The sequence below is a fragment of the Anolis sagrei genome, chromosome 4, assembly GCF_037176765.1.
Source record: "Anolis sagrei isolate rAnoSag1 chromosome 4, rAnoSag1.mat, whole genome shotgun sequence".
Taxonomy (NCBI): Eukaryota; Metazoa; Chordata; class Lepidosauria; order Squamata; family Dactyloidae; genus Anolis; species Anolis sagrei.
In genome coordinates this window covers 151,130,309-151,147,689 of record NC_090024.1, presented here as the reverse complement: position 1 = coordinate 151,147,689, position 17,381 = coordinate 151,130,309, and the positions used below count along the sequence as shown (strand labels likewise).

General features: G+C 45.9%; 1 protein-coding gene across 1 annotated transcript; it reads right to left on the bottom strand.

Annotated features, from left to right (window-relative positions):
• Positions 1 to 182: 182 nt before the first annotated feature.
• On the bottom strand, positions 183 to 15,554 carry BARHL2 (BarH like homeobox 2). The gene is made up of 3 exons (XM_060773902.2): positions 15,011 to 15,554; positions 10,069 to 10,294; positions 183 to 1,292 (listed from the first exon to the last, which is right to left on the bottom strand). The coding sequence occupies exons 1-3, from the start codon at positions 15,552 to 15,554 to the stop codon at positions 980 to 982; spliced, it is 1,083 nt and encodes a 360-aa protein (XP_060629885.2). The 3' UTR covers positions 183 to 979.
• Between the last annotated feature and the right edge of the window lie 1,827 nt (positions 15,555 to 17,381).

Genomic DNA, 17,381 nt, shown 5'->3' with positions numbered 1-17,381 from the left:
TTGCCGCTGCAAAACACACACCCAGCTCCCGACTAGTTGGCATTATGTCAGCTCCAAAACACCCACCAACACACACACACACACACACACACACGTTTTCTCCCTTTCCACACACCCCCCCCCCGCCCCGCCCCCAAGTGCAGGCAACTCGGGGGGGAAATTACTTTGCTTCTCTCCGCGCGTTTGTTTACAAAAAGATAAAAGTTTATTTATTTTTTTCACTTCGTTTTGCCATTTTCAGCCATCAAAAAAATCTATATATATATAATTATTCATAATTTTTTTCGCTGCCACCTAAGCCTTTACTGAAATCCCCAAAAAAAAGAGCATGAAAAAAGGAGAGGGGAGGGGGGAAAGAGATCTTTTTGTGTGTCTTTCTTTCTTTTTTTTGCCTTTGCTGCAGTGTCTTTCTGTTGTCCTTCGAACTAAAGCGTATCAGTGATTCGGGGTTGTTTTACCCCCTTTTTCTGTTTTCGGACGACATAGAATAAATAAGATATATCACTTCGCACACCAGCCTGTTCAAAATGTACATATCCATATATATATATTTATACTTCTATATAGATATAGATATATATCTATTTATAGAACACGGAGCAGAGCATGCCACTTTTTCGGGAGGTAAAGAAAAAGCGGGAGGAGGGAGTCGTGAGAAATCAGTGCAAACTTCTCCGTCATCTTCTTCGGGGGAGAGAAAGGAAGACAGAAAGAAAGGGGGCACCTCTTCTCTCTTTGTGTCACTCAAGAGTCTTTGGCTCTTTCTCTCCTCCTCTTCCACCCCACGTCGCTTTTTCTGGGACACTTTTGAACCCCCAAAAGTATCATTTTTCAAGAAGAAGGAGAGTCGGGCGGGGGGGGGGGGCGTTTTTGAGTTCCCAAAGTTGGCTCCTCGCTTTCTCGGGAGGTTTTTCAAGGGAGGGAAGTGGACTTGGAGAGGGTAAACAGTGGGTGCGTGGGGGTGTTTCCCGCGTTGGCCTCACCGCGGGTGCGGGGTCCCCGGGAGGGGGTTGGCCAAGGGGTTGAGGGCGGGCTGCCCGCCGGGCCCCAGGCCGTGGATGAGGACGCGGGGCACCAAGGGGCGCTGGAGCTGCGGGTGAGGCGCTGGCGGAGTCCGGTACATGCTGCTGTACATGGCCGCCGCCGCCGCGGCCGCCGTGGTGCTGTCCATGCTGCCCAACAGGCTCGGGTGGTAGAAGTAGGGCGACGGGAACATCCGCTGCAGGGCCGAGTAGTTGCCCGCTTCGGCCAGCAGCTCCAGGCCCACGGCCGTCTGCCGCTTCCACTTGGTCCTGCAACGAGAGGCAAAGCACACGCCGGTAGGACCCCAAACACCGGCCTCGGCTTGGTTGCTTTTTTTGGGGGGGGGGGGCGGAGGGAGAGAATGAGACCTGCCCTACTCTTATCCAAGGTGGGTAGGTCCACAGGCGTGGGGCATATCCACACTGACTACCACTAAACCAGTTCTGACGTGCAGACAAAAGATATGCCCAATAATGCCCAATGCGTCCACACTGGCTGTATAACGCAATTCAAATAGCATTCTTTGGTAGCCCAAGACATCCCATCCTATCATTCGCAGACTGAGGACACTTCTACACAGTCCTATAACTCAGACTATTAAAGCGGAAAATCCTACAGTACCTACTTTGAACTGGGTTATTTTAGGACCCTTCCACACAGCCCTATAACCCAGAATATCAAGACAGAAAATCTTACAGTATCTACTTTGAACTGGGTTATCTTAGGGCCCTTGCACACAGCCATATAACCCAGAATATCAAGGCAGAAAATCCCACATTATCTGCTTTGAACTGGTTTATCTTAGGGCCCTTCTACGCAGCCATATAACCCAGAATATTAAGGCAGAATATCCCACAATATTTGCTTTGAACGGGGTTATTTTAGGGCCCTTGCACACAGCCCTATAACCCAGAATATCAAGACAGAAAATCCCACAATATCTGTTTTGAACTGGGTTATCTTAGGGCCCTTGCACACAGCCCTATAACCCAGAATATCAAGACAGAAAATCTTACAGTATCTACTTTGAACTGGGTTATCTTAGGGCCCTTGCACACAGCCATATAACCCAGAATATCAAGGCAGAAAATCCCACATTATCTGCTTTGAACTGGTTTATCTTAGGGCCCTTCTACGCAGCCATATAACCCAGAATATTAAGGCAGAATATCCCACAATATTTGCTTTGAACGGGGTTATTTTAGGGCCCTTGCACACAGCCCTATAACCCAGAATATCAAGACAGAAAATCCCACAATATCTGTTTTGAACTGGGTTATCTTAGGGCCCTTGCACACAGCCCTATAACCCAGAATATCAAGACAGAAAATCCCACAATATCTGTTTTGAACTGGGTTATCTTAGGGCCCTTGCACACAGCCCTATAACCCAGAATAGCAAGGCAGAAAATCCCACAATATCTGTTTTGAACTGGGTTATCTTAGGGCCCTTGCACACAGCCCTATAACCCAGAATAGCAAGGCAGAAAATCCCACAATATCTGTTTTGAACTGGGTTATTTTAGGGCCCTTGCACACAGCCATATAACCCAGAATATCAAGGCAGAAAATCCCACATTATCTGCTTTGAACTGGTTTACCTTAGGGCCCTTCCACACAACCCTATAACCCAGAATATTAAGGCAGAAAATCCCACAGTATCTGTTTTGAACTGGGATATCTTGGGGCCCTTGCACACAGCCCTATAACCCACAATATCAAGACAGAAAATCCTGCGATATCTTACAACAGCAAAACAACAGAGAGGAAACAATCAAGGACATCTAATCACCTCTCAACAAAAGATTGCCCCAGGCACTGCCAGGCCATCAAATCCTAATCAAGGTGGTCAGTTGAAACATTCACATCTAGCTCTAACAGACAAGAGTTCTTTCTCTCACCCTAGTCATTCCACAGATACATAAACCCTTTTTCCTAGTTCCAACAGACCTCACTACCTCTGAGGATGCTTGCCATAGATGGAGGCGAAACGTCAGGTGAGAATGCCTCTAGAACATGGCCATATAGCCCGAAAAAACCTACAACAATCCTACAATATCTGCTTTGAACTGGGTTATCTGAGTCCACACTGCCAAATATTTCATTTCAAAGCAGATAGTGGGATTTTTATTCAGCTGTGTAGAAAGGGCCTGAGTGGCGTATAAGCAATTCATGCGGTATTATATGCCAGTGTGTACATCCAGCCCAGAACTGCTTCCTCCTCAGACTGAACGGCGTTCTATCTTGGAGAGGGTCGGTCCAAACCATATAATGCATTATATGGCATTGTACATCCAGCCCAAGACTTCCCATCCCATCATCCGCAGACTGAGCTGCATTATATGGGTCTATATACCCTAACCATATAATACATGTCAAGCTGCATTACTGGGCACTATACATCCAACCCAAGACTTACCATTTTACCATCCGCAATCTGAACTGCATTACATGGCTCTACACTGACCATATACTAATGCGGATCAAACGGCGCGATTTGGCAATGTATATCCAGCCCAAGACTTCCAATCTCATCATCCTCAGACTGAACTGCATTATATGGGTCTATACTAACCATAGAATGCATTTTAGGTAGTGTACATCCAGCCCAAGTCTTCCTGTCTCACCATCCGCAGACTGAACTGCATCCTATGACCATCTAACACAATTCAAATGGCCTGATATGGCAATGTTCATCCAACCCAAGACTTCCTATCTGCTTATCCGAGTTGGATAATATGGCTCTACATTGACCATATAATGCAGATCAAACGGAATGATATGCCAACGTAGATCCAACCAAAGACTTCCCATCTCACCATCCGCAGACTGAACTACATTCTATGGGTCTACACTGACGATATAACACAATTCAAATGGCATTATATGGCAGTGTACTTCCAGGATGGTGATTATAAACAAGCAGAGGCTGGCTCCCAACCAGTTCCTGTTACCAGCATGTACAGGATGGGCCCAAAGTCACAAAGGGTGTTCAATATTAATAATTAATAAGAATAAAATAAGAATAAAAATAAAATAAGAAGAATTAAATAATAAAATAATAAAATAAAATAATAATGATGAAAAAGAAAAGTGGGATATTATTATTAATAATAATATTAATATTATTAATAATAATAATAACATCCCACTTTTTCTCTCCCAAAGGAGAGAGATATTTAAGAACTAATTTACAATACCATATCATCATATGCCGTATATGTAGAAAATAAATTTACATTACTAGTGAAAAATCAGCTCTCGACAATGGCGTCCAAGACCATAGCAATGCATCCTAGGCAGTGTCTATATAGGACCCCTTTGTGACTTTTGGCCCACTCTGTAGTATCCGGGACTTACATCCAGTCCCTTTAAGGGGGTTTACACCTTAGGGCATTCTGGTGCGCAAGGACAACTCTATAGCTAACAAACTCCCAGGAAACCTCAAGGAAACTCTTAATGTGTATCCGCACTCTGTGGTTTGTGTAGTCACAGTCAGTCACCATCTGGGCCTCAAACTGCTTCTAGGATTCAGTTCTTGTGGGTTTTTTCGGGCTATATGGCCATGTTCTAGAGGCATTTCTCCTGACGTTTCGCCTGCATCTATGGCAAGCATCCTCAGAGGTGACCTCTGAGGATGCTTGCCATAGATGCAGGCGAAACGTCAGGAGAAATGCCTCTAGAACATGGCCATATAGCCCGAAAAAACCCACAAGAACTGAGTGATTCCGGCCATGAAAGCCTTCGACAATACATTGCTTCTAGGATTTTCTATCTGCACAGCGGAAACCAAGTGGTCGATGTAGATGTGCCCTTAGGCACGCTGATGCGCATTAAGGGCTCTGTTTCGGAGTATGCCTCAGCTTTGGTCATCCGCATAGGCTCACTGCGCGGCATCTAAACACTGACTGTCAAGCTGCCTTCAAACTGCATTAAGTGGTTAGTGTAGACGTGCTCAGAGCCCAGAGTAAGGATCTGCAATTGGCGAGAAGGGATCCTTGCGCTTTCAAAGCACACCAAGCATCTGCTCTAAAGCAAACCATGCCTCGAAATATCCCATCCGTTGGGTTGTTGTAGGTTTTTCGGGCTATATGGCCATGTTTTAGAAGCATTCTCTCCTGACGTTTCGCCTGCATCTATGGCCTCCCAACCTCTGAGGATGCTTGCCATAGATGCATAGATGCAGAAGAAACACCAGGAGAGAATGCTTCTAAACATAGTCCGAAAAACCTACAACCCAGTGATTCCAGCCACGAAAGCCTTCGACAATGCATCCCTTCTTTTGCACGCCGAGCTGCCTTCAACCCACGTTCAATGCTTAGTCTAGAGAGATATATCCCTCAAACCTCTTGCCTTCTGTCGCTTTCACGTTCTCTTTCTGGGGAAGCTTTCCCAAACAATACGAAAGCTTAGTAAACATCCCGCCTTAGTCTCACTCCAAACGCAGGACTAAAAAACCAGCAACCAATCGCCTCATTGGATCCCTATTTCTTCCCTTTTCCACCTTCGGGATTGTCTCTCTTCCTTTGCTTTGACCTCTTTCTCTTGGTCTAATTTCAATCTTTTTAGAAGGCAAAGCCAAACTTCAGCAAATATAAACCTGAACCCAGTCCGAAACGCACAAAGAGAACAAGAAAAGGCTCCCGATCGACCCTCGTGGCCGAGGACGAGGGAGAAAGGGGGAAACTCCCAAAATGACCCTTTTCCCCACCAGCTTCCAGATTCATTCCCTTTATTTACAAAGCTCCATCTCGCCCCCAAAACAGCCACAAACGTGAGGCTTTGTTTAGACTTCCTTATCAAAACTAGGAAAGTTCCACTCAGGCTGGTTCATAGTGTATCCTCCAGTTGGGAAGATCGAGTCTATATACTGAGGAAAGGGCGACTTTTGGGGGTATGTTTACTCCGAAGGGTAAATGGAGAAGAAGGAGATTAATTTGGGCGGAATCCAAGTTTATCCACAACCAAAACAAACCCTTGTAAACCAGGAAAACCCACTGAAGTACCCCCAAAACAATTCCGTTCAATGGGACCTCTATAGCAATGGCTAGAGCCCCTTTCTTCGGCCTAAAAAGGCAAGAAAACTCACAAAGTGGGGAGAAATATTGCCATGTATATCCTTCTCAGCCATACATGCAGTACAATCAACTGAACATACACAACAAGTCAATGTCCCGAGTGTGTTTTTCTATGGAGAGACCCTCTGATATGTTGGGCCATCTATTAGAGATATCACTCACAAAATCATATTATTAATTATTCAAATAATAATAATAATAATAATAATAATAATAATACTTTATTTATATTCCGCTCTATCTCCCCGAAAGGACTCATAATAATAATAATTACTATTATTAATAATAATAATTAATTAATAATAATAGTAATAAATTAATACTCTTTTCTCTCTTACAGGAGACTCCAAACACACAGATCTCACGCACACAAACATATTATTATTAATGAGTATTAATTAATTAATAATATTAATAGTAATGAATACCCCACTTTCTTCTCTTATAAGGGACTCCACACACATAGAGATCTCACGCACACAAACATATTATTATTATTTATTATTATTATTTATTAATAATAGTAATAGTAATAAATTAATACCCCGCTTTCCTGCCTTACAGGAGACTCCAAACACACAGACACACATAGAGATCTCAGGCTCACAAACATATTATTATTAATTATGATTAATAATTAATTAATTCTAGTAATAGTAATAAATTAATACCACGCTTTCCTCTCTTAAAAGAAACAAACACACACATAGAGATCTCGCGCACACAAGCATATTACTAATTATGATTAATAATTAATTAATTCTAGTAATGGTAATAAATTAATACCACGCTTTCCTCTCTTAAAGGAGACTTCAAACACACACACACACACACACACAGAGATCTCATGCACAGAAACATATCATTATTATTATTATTATTAATTGTTGTTAATTAATAATAGTAATAGGAACACATTAATACCCAGCTTCCCTCTCTTACAGGAGACTCCAAACACACGCGCGCGCGCGCACACACACACACACAGAGCCACGCTCGCCCAGAGCCACGATCACGGCCCCAGCAATTGCAGCCCAATTAATAAACATGGCGCTGGCCTTGAGATTGGCGGGAAATGACACTAATGTTTTCCGACAGAATTAGGGTGGCTGCAACCGTATGTAATGAGACAGAAAATTATGGCAAGGATGACAACTGGACGCGGCTTTGCAACCCGGCTGCGAGAAAATCCGCCATCGCTTTCCCCTCGCGCGGCGCCCAGGTCCCCCCACCCCCACCCCACCCCCGCTTTGTTGACGACGCTTTCTCTTCTTTTTAAATGATCCGAATCATAAGAATATATTTTTCGCCTCGGTTCCCCTCCTTTGCACCAGGCGGGAGCCCCCAAATGCCCAGATGGGGAGGGGAAGGCTGAAGGGAAAAGAAGCAGACCCCAATTCCAAGCCGTCGGAGGATCCCTCTTAACCCTGACCCTAACCCCGGACCCAGAAAGTGACCCCAGCCAGCGGCAAAGGTGTCCCATCATCTTAACAGTGGGACCCGTTTCTTGGCCATGCGCGCTTTCTTTTGTCGCGGCCTTTTGTCCCAGCGTTTTTGCCCTTTGGCCCCTTTCGCCAGGGGCTGCCTTTCCTCGCCCTTCCTTTTCCCAGGAAGCCATTGCGATGATTGACAGGTGAACTCTCTGCCCTTTTTGCGGGGAGAAGGGGGGGCGGGCACAAACTCACTACCTGGCCTGTTTGGGGTCCCTTCCTCCCTTCCTCCTCGGATTCTTCCCCTTTCTCGTGAGAAGGGGCAAACCAGGGTCTCCCTTTAAATTGAGGTCCAGGAGAAGAGATCTAGACCCAGACACAGGCAAGCCTTTCTTCCAGGTTCACCTTCTGCCCTTCCTTGAAAGTAGAAAACATTCCTGGATGGAGAGCTGTGTCTCTTTTACTTTTACTTCTCATTTCTGTCTGGGAGAATAAAGACTTCCTAGACTGAGGTCCATCTATGTTTATTTTCCTTCTCTTTCTTTGGGGGGAATAAAAATCTCCTCTACTGAGGGCCATCTATTTTATTCTTCTTCCTCCTGGGGCATAAAAGGGTTCCTAGACAGAGAGGTGTGTTTTTGTTTTCCTTCTCTTCTCTAGCTGGAGAAATGAAAAGTTATTCTATTATGTTATTTGTCCTTCTCGAATAGTTCTGGAAAGATAGTTTCTAGGCTGAGGCCCACCTACATTCAATGCTAAACAAGGTGGCCAATTGCAACATTCACACTTGCCTCAAACAGACAAGAATTCTTTCTTCCGCCCTGGACTTATATAAACCTTGCTTGCTTGTTTTCCATTTTGATTAGCATTGAATGGCCTTGCAGCTTCAAAGCTTGGGTGGTTGCTGCCTGGGGATCCTTTGTTGGGAGGTGTTAGCAAATAAGAGTTCTTTCTCTCCCCCCCCCCCCCGACATACCAGAGATATATAAACCCAAGTTTCCAACAGACCTCACAACCTTTGAGGATGCCTGCCATAGATGTGGGTGAAACGTCAGGAGAGAATGCTTCTGGTACATGGCCACACAGCCCGGAAAACTCACAGCAACCTATATTTTCCTTCTCCGTTTTAATTAACTTTGGCCGGAGGAAAGAAAAGGTGTCCCTAGGTTGAGGTCTGTCTCTTTTACATCCCCTTTCCTCTCCTAGCTGGAAGGATCAAGGGTTCCTAGACTGGGGACCATCTATTTTACTTTTCCTTCTTCCTTAAATGGGGGAATCAAATAAAACCTGTTTGATTAAAGGCATAATCCAGAAAGGTTCTGGTTTCAGGAAGCCAACAGGGTTGACTTCAAGGTAGACAGACAAGCTTGCTATTTCTCACTACCCACCCGATGGGAATAAAGTCTCCTCTACTAAGGACCATCTATTTTACTTTTCCTCCACTTGGAGCATAAAAGGGTTCCTAGACAGAGGGATGTGCGACTTCGGAGTAGATATCCTAAAGGTACCAAATCCTGTCAGATCTTGGAAGCTAAGTAGGGTCAGTTCTAGTTAGTGTTTGAATGGGAAATTACTACTAAATATATCGTTGAAGTCTTTCATGGCCGGAATCACTGGGTTGTTGTGAGTTTTCTAAGCTGTATGGCCATGTTTCAGAAGCATTCTCTCCTGACGTTTCGCCTGCATTTATGGCAGGCATAATGGCAGCATTCTCTCCTGACGCTTTGCCCACATCTATGGCATTTATGGCAGTATTCTGTCCTGATGCTTTGCTCACTTCTATGGCAGGCATCCTCAGAGGTTGTCAGGTTTGTTGAAAACTAGGAAAATTGGGTTTATATATCTGTAGAATGTCCAGAGTAGGAGAAATAACTGTCTGTTTGAGGTAGGAGTGAACGTTTCAATTGGCTACTTTGATTAGAATTTAATAATAAATACATGCTAGGTGATGTAATACTAGAGTTGCTTCAGCTTTCCTCACTATTGAACCCTTTTTTGACAGAGAAATTTTTATGTGACCTTATGTATACAGGTATATGAAATAGGTATAAAAATCAAGCATTTACTGATAGTCAATCAGCATTTGCCAGTTGCTAAACAGGTTGTTTTTCCCTTTTGTGGAGTACAGCCGGAGCATTTTCTGCAGAGTCCACTGCAATGTTGTTGGCTAACAGCTTTCTGTAAATGGGAGGTGTTTTAGAAGCTTTCTGTAAATGGGAGGTGTTTAGAAACCTTTTCCTGTTGCCATTTTTATTTTCGTGGCCTCAATGACCCCAACATTGAGCTAAGAGGACCCCAGTTTAAGAAGCAGTTCTGTGGACTGTGTCTTTGAAGGGAGTACTTGGCAGAACCACCTCTGAATCTTCCTGGCCTAAGAAAACCCTATGGAAATGCATGGGAGGGGGCTTGGGCCCGGGCTTGTTGTGGGGTTAGATAGGGGTTAGATATAAGAATCGGGTGGGTGATTGGGTTGGTGGATAGGTGTCCTCCTTTTCTCTCCCGCTCGCCCAAACCCCGGAGATGTCTGAGAAGGCCTACCTGCGGTTCTGGTACCAGGTTTTGACCTGGGTGTCGGTGAGGTTGAGGGCGGCGGCCAGGTCCATGCGGTCTTGGACGCTCAGGTACTTCTGCCGCTCGAAGCTCCTCTCCAGCTGGTTGAGCTGGTGGTCGGAGAAGGCGGTGCGGGCTTTGCGGGGCTTCTTGGCTCTCACTGGGGGGCTGTCCCGGCTGCTGGAAATCTCCCGGTCGCCTTCTTCTTTCGCCCCTAAACACAAGGCACAAACTCGGGTTCAGAGAGGAACAAGGGACAGAGGGGGACAGGTGATCCCTTGGGCCAAAATGAGCCAGCCATAGATCAACGAATGGGCCTTTCCTCCAGCAGGTTTCAAATAGCTCACCCCGGAATCCACTGAGGTTGGATTCCAAAGAGCCCCACCACGGAGACATAGCGGTTGCCTGCTTGTATTTCCCTTCCTTCAGACTAGGAAAACCAACCCAACTCTTGTGAATTCAGCATTCAAGGGAACTGTAGTGAAGTTCCCTCAAACATGGGTTCCCCGAGAAGGAATGGTTTCTCATTCGCACACCCAACTTCACTTCCAAATGTATTTTCTCTCTTCCTTTCTCTTCTTTTCCCTTTCTTTTATTCTTTCTAATTTCCTCCCTCGCTTCCTCGTTCCTTGTCCTAATCTACAATTCATTTTCTCCTTTCTTTCCCTCCTTTCTTCCTTCGTTTCTCCCCTTCTCTTCCTTTTCTCTAATCTACACTCTCCTTTCCTTTCTTCCCCTCTCTTTCTTCCTCCCTCCCCCTCTTCCGAGTCCCTTCCGAGTCCTCCCTCCCTCTCTTTCGAGTCCCTAATCTTCCTTCTTCCCTTCCTTCCTATCTCTCTCCCTTCCTTCCTTTCTCCCTCCCTCTCTCTTCCTTGTCCCTTGCCCTAATCTACATTCTCTTTCCTTCCTTACTCCCTTCCTTCCTCTCTCCTTTCTTTTCTTTCTTCCTTCCTTCCTCTCTTTCTTTCTCCCTCTTTCTTCCTCGTCCCTTGCCTCATTCTACTCTCCTTCCTCTCTTCCTTCCTTCCTAACTTCCTTCCTCTTTTCTTTCTTTCTTTCTTTCTTTCTTTCCTTCTTTCTTCCTCTCTCTTTCTCGTCCCTTGCCTCATTCTACTCTCCTTCCTTCCTCCCTTCCTCCCTTCCTCTCTTCCTCTCTCTGTTCCTCGTCCCTTACCCTAATCCTTCCTTCCTCCTTTCCTTCCTCTCTCCTTTCCTCCCTTCCTCCCTCCCTCCCTCCCTCTTTCTTTCTTCTTCTCTCTTCCTCATCTCTTACCTCATTCTACTTTCCTTCCTTCCTCTCTTCCTTGTCCCTTGCTACATTCTCCTTCCTTCCTCCTTTCCTTCCTCTCTCCTTTCCTTCCTCCCTCCCTTCCTCTTCCTTATTCTACTCTCCTTCCCCTCTCCCCCTCTTTCTTTCTTTCTTTCTTTCTTCCTCTCTCTCTTCCTCCTCCCTTGTTCTAATCCACACTCTCTTTTCCAATTGCACTTGGAAAATTTTGCTTGCCCTACAAGGCGCCATTCAGGTCCTTTCTCAAAACACAAACAGTCTCTTGGCACAGTAGAGGCGACCACAAACAGAAGCCAAAGATCCGGAGCCTGTTTCAGATTTTGGGGGTTTGTTGCAGGGGAAGAAGGGGCTTCGCGTTGGAAATGTTAGGAAATCGATACGTCAAATCCATCTGCGTTTGCAGGAGAGAGTCCTCCCCCCTTTCCTTTCCTTTCCCTTCTCTCTCTCTCTCTTTCTCGGCGTCCCTTGATCTTCGCTGCAGGAAGAACAATAATCTCTCTAATTGACCCACTGGGGAGGTTGGTGCACCAAGGAACCAAAAAAAAATTGCTAGACGAGGCTGTACATCTGTTTTTCTGGACCACTCTTATGCTAATGCGGGAAATGGCAAAATGAAGAGCAGACCGGAGCGCCCCTTCTATTAGCCGCTGCTAAATATCTGAAGGCTGCAAAATGAGCCCAATGTGTCCGCTCTTACCTCCGCCATTTCAAAGGCAATTTTCCAATTCGGGGCCATTCCCTTGCCATTAGGGATTGAGGGTCTTGGGTGCGCCCCCCCCCCCTTTATTTCTTTCTTCCTTCCAGCGATCGGCAGAATGTGACTCACACACCCTCCTGATCGTGTTTACATTGACAAACCCGCAAATTGATTGCACGCTCCTTAAGATAACATAGCTATCAGCAGTGTCAAGTCAACCGTTTCCTGGTACCAATTCACAAAAGGTGGACTCTTAAAAGAAGGTCCTCGTCTAACCAACCATTTTCCCCCAAAACTTTTAATATATATATATATAGAGAGAGAGATGGGTGGGCAAAATATTCGGGGTGTGTGTGTTTGTGTGTGTATATATACACACACATATACATACACCTGTATTTTATTAGTCAATTATGTGTGTGTGTATACATAATATATAATATAATGCACACACACACATATAATTGAGTAATAAAATATTCAGTGTATGTATATGTGTGTGTATATATATACATATGTGTATATATACATACATACACACATATATGTGTGTATATATATATATGCATATATATGCTTGACTAATAAAATATTCGGTGTATGTGTGTGTATGTGTATGTGTATGCATGTATATATATAGTTTTAGAAAAAATGGTTGGTTGGATGAGGACTTTTTAACGTGTAATACATGCACACCAAATATTTTATTACTACACATGATTGCTAACTCTCCCCGAAAACATAGTTTAAAATTCTCCAAACCTGTGTCCCGTCTAACATTTCAAAAATCTCATAAAATTTAAGGGACATTTTGGTTTCCTTGAAGAAGACACCTCTAAATTCATTATTGCCCTGCCGTCCACGTTCTTTTGTTTTCTTTTTGAAATTGTCCTCTTCTCTATATATAAATGACATATTTATATATTAATTTTTTGCCTCTCTATATATATGTGTGGGGGGGGGGGGAGGCAATACATTTAAATATTTCTCAAAACGTATGGCTTTTATTTTAGTTTTTTTTTTCATTTAAAGAAAAGTTTCGGGATGCCCAACCAACAGAAATATACATTTAGGTTTTGGATTTTTGGTGTTACCTTAGGCCCCTTCCACACAGCCATATAACCCAGAATATCAAGGCAGGAAATCCCACAAGATCTGCTTTGAACTGGGTTATCAGGGTCCACACTGCCATACAATCCAGGTCAAAGCAGACAATGTGGGATTTTATTCAGCTGTGTGGAAGGAGGCCTTCTGATGAGATTTCCCCTAGGTTCTGAAATGGCACATGGTGTATGGATTTTAATGTGATATTTTAAAAATCCTATAACTTTTGTTTTGTTTTGTAGGGTGCTCAACAGGCAAAAGACATTGAGATTTCGGTGTTGATTTGGATGAGTTTTTTTCCTCTGGGGTTAGGAAAAGACTCCTTGTTGATTTTTGCCTCCCAAGGCCTTTCCACACAGCCATATAACCCAGAATATCAGGGCAGAAAACCCCACAATATCTGCTTTGAACTGGAATATCTAATTCACACTGACATATTCAAGTGCAAAGCAGATAATGTGAGATTTTATTCAGCTGTGTGAAAGGGGTCTCAGAGGGTCTTTCCACACAGCCCTATAACCCAGAATATCAAGGCAGAAAACCCCACAATAACTGCTTTGAACTGGAATATAGGACAGTGTGGACTAAGGGCCCTTCCACACAGCCCTATATCCCAAAATATCAAGGCAGAAAATCTCACAATATCTGCTTTGAACTGGGTTATCTGAGTACACACTGCCATATATTCCAGTTTAAAGCGGATATTCTGGGATTTTCTGCCTTGATATTCTGGCATATAGGGCTGTGTGGAAGGACCCTCAGATAACCCACTTCAAAGCAGATAATGTAGAATTTCCTGCTTTGATATTCTGGGTGATATGGCTGTGTGGAAAGGCCCTTAGAATGCCTTTTCTTGGGGCCCTTCCACACAGCCCTATATCCCAGAATATCAAAGCAGAAAATCCTACATGATCTGAGTGTTCTCAGATAACCCAGTTCAAAGAAGATATTGTGGGATTTTCTGCCTTGATATTCTGGGCTGTGTGGAAGGGCCTTGGGTTATCTGAGTCCACACGGCCATATATTTCAATACAAAGCAGAAAATGTGGGGATTTTATTCAGATGTGGAAGAGGCCTCAGAGCCCTTCCGCACAGCCTTATATCCCAGAATATCAAGGCAGAAAATCCCACATGATCTGAGTGCGGACTCAGATAACGTAATTCAAAGCATTTATTGTGGGATTTCCTGCCTTGATATTCTGGCATATAGGGCTGTGTGGAAAGGAACTCACACAACCCACTTCAAAGCAGATCTTGTGATATTCTGGGTGATATGGCTGCGTGGAAGGGCCCTTAGAATGCGTTTTCTAGGAGCACTTGCACACAGCCCTATATCCGAAAATATCAAGGCAGAAAATCCCACATGATCTGAGTGTGGACTCAGATAATTTAATTCAAAGCAGATATTGTGGGATTTCATGCATTGATATTCTGGGATACAGGGTTGTGCGGAAGAGTTCAATATATGCTTTGAACTGGAATATATGGCAGTGTGGACTCAAACAATCCAGTTCAAAGCAGATATTGTGGGATTTTCTTCCTTGATATTCTGAGATACAGGGCTGTGTGGAAGGGTTCAATATATGCTTTGAACAGGAATATATGGCAGTGTGGACTCAGATAACCTAATTCAAAGCAGATATTGTGGGATTTTCTGCCTTGATATTCTGGGACATAGGGCTGTGTGGAAGGGCCCTTAAACTCCAAGCGAAACCTTGGAGGAGGCGTTTGACTGGCGGCGGAAACGGATGGAACGTTCGGGAGGTAAACAATGGCGCGTCGAGGGCGTTCGGGGGCCTGATCTCCACGTTTCGGGGGCCGGCGTGGGGAGGGAGACTCACCGTGGCACTTGAGCTCGCTCTGGGCCTCGTCCCGCTTGTCCAGCTTGCCGCCCTTGCCGTCGTCCTGCTCGAGCTTGGGCCGGAATCCCTCTCCGGCCGCGTGGCCCTCGGCTTTGGGGGTGTGGTGCGGGGACGGGACGCTGGTGGTGTAAGGCGCGCAGGCCGCCAAGGGCTTGCTGTCTCCCAGAATGTCTTTGATGAGGAAGGAAGAGGTGGAAGTCCTGGGCGCCGAGCCCCCGCCCGGCCCTAAGGGCTGCTGCTGCTGTTGAGGCGAGGGCTGCGGGAGGTGGAGCGGGTGCTGGGGCGTCGGGAGGGCGTCGGGCTGCGGTTGCTGCGGCTCGGGAGGCTCCGCCGTCACCGAGATGGGCGAGGAAGGCGCCGTGCCCACTGTGTCTATTTCCGAACAAGGCGAGGAAGGGAAATCTCCGCCGAGGGCGCCTCTAAAGTCGCCGCCGCCACCGTTGTTCATCCCTCCGGGGCTGCCGGACCTGGGGTTGGACAAGATCGTGTCGATCCCGAAGCTGGAGCCGCTAGATCCTTCCATGTCGGGCCGTTCAAAGAGGCGCCTTCATCCCCTGAAGCCTCGCTCCAGTCCACGGAGCCGAGGGCAGTCTCCGAGGTCGAGGGGTTTCGAAGCAAACCTTCTCCCCTTTCCCCCCAAAATATCCCCGATGGAGGAAGAAAGAAGGACAGAAGGAAGGAAGGAAGGAAGGAAGGAAGGAAGGAAGGAAAAGGAAGCGGGGAGGAAGCAAGCCAAGGGAGAAGGAAGGGAGGAAAGGGACACGAAACAAAACACTCCAGAGAAATCAGGGAGGGGGAAAGGCAAGCTAGGCAACCGCGAAAGGGGTTTCCTTTTCTCTCTACATGCACACGTTCGGCACAGACACGTGTCGGGGGTCTTGTTCAAGGGACGGCATCGTCGCTGGAGGAAAAAAGAGGATTCAAAAGCAAGGGAAGGAGGAAGAGGAGGAAGAAGCAGAGGATGCGCAGCTGGAGGCGATGCGCTGGAAGGAGAAGAAGAACTCACAGCGACAGTTTTGTCTTCCTTCTTTCTTTCTTTCTCTCTCTCTGCCTGGTTCCCTCTCTCTCTCTCTTTCTCTCTTCCGCCCGGAGTTGGGGAACTTTCTTGGAAAGTTGAGGCGTGGCGGAGAAAGAGGAGGAGGAGGAGGAAAGGAGGAAGAGGAGGCGACGCCAAGGCTGCCCCTGCTGCCTGATGCCGCTTTGCCTCCCGACCGCCGGATCCGCTCCCTCTCGGGCGCTCCGGAGCGACTCCCCCCGTGACGTCACCCACACCCCCCTCCCTCCTCGACAGCCGCCGCCACAACCGCCGCCTGGCTCCGAAGGGGGCTCCTCCGCGCTTTTCTGTATTGATTTCCTGGTTCCGCCGCCGGAGCCCCCTCCATTGGCGCCCCCCTCGATGCCGAACCTGACGCAGCCAATGGGAGGCCGCGGAGGGGCGAGGGGGCGGGGCGAGGTGGAGGAGGGAGAGTGAGCGACTCCTAGACCCTGGTGGGACTGTTCATTTTGGGGGAGTTGGGGGGGGGGGCTAGGATCCATCCCATCCTCGCCTTGTTTGGTCTCCCAAAATAACAGGGCTGGCTGTTGGAACCACAGAAGCCTCCATAGGACCCATTGAGAGTGGCAGAATTTGGAAGAAAGGAAGGAAGAGGAAGAAGGGAAAGGAAAAGAGAGACAGGAGGGAAGGAAGGATGAAGGCAAAAGGAAGGAAAGGGAAAGAAAAAAGAAAAGAAGGAAGGAAAAGAGAACGAGGGAAGGAAGGAAAAGGAAAGGAAAGGAAAGAAAGAAAGAAAGAAAGAAGGAAGGAAGGAAGGAAGGAAGAAATAAGGAAAAGATGAGGAATAGGGAAAGGAAATGAAAGGGAAAGAAAGAGGAAGAAAAGAAGGAAAGAAAGAAAAAGAAAAGAAGACGAGGGATGGAGGGGAAATGAAAGGGATGGGAAGGGAAATAAAGAATGAAGGAAAGAAAGAAAAGAAAAGAAAAAAGAGGGAAGGAAAGAAAGGGAAAGAGAAGGAAAAGAAGAAGGAAGGAAGGAAGGAAGGAAGGAAGGAAGGAAGGAAGGAAGGAGAGAAAGAGAAAAGACGAGGAAGCAGGAAGGAAAGAAAGAAAGAAAAGAAAAGACGACGAGGGAAGGAAGGAAAGAAAGAAGAAAGAAAGAAAGAAAGGGAAGAAGAAGGAAAGAAGGAACGAACAAACGTGTGAATCAATGAAAGAAATAAAAGGATACGGTGGGCCCTGGATATCAGTTCTAGGATTCCTTTGGACACCAAAATCAGTAGACAGAATGGCCAAAATAACAACGTGCTTTTCGGATGATGGGACCCACCAATGCAGAGGGCGGACATCATAATCA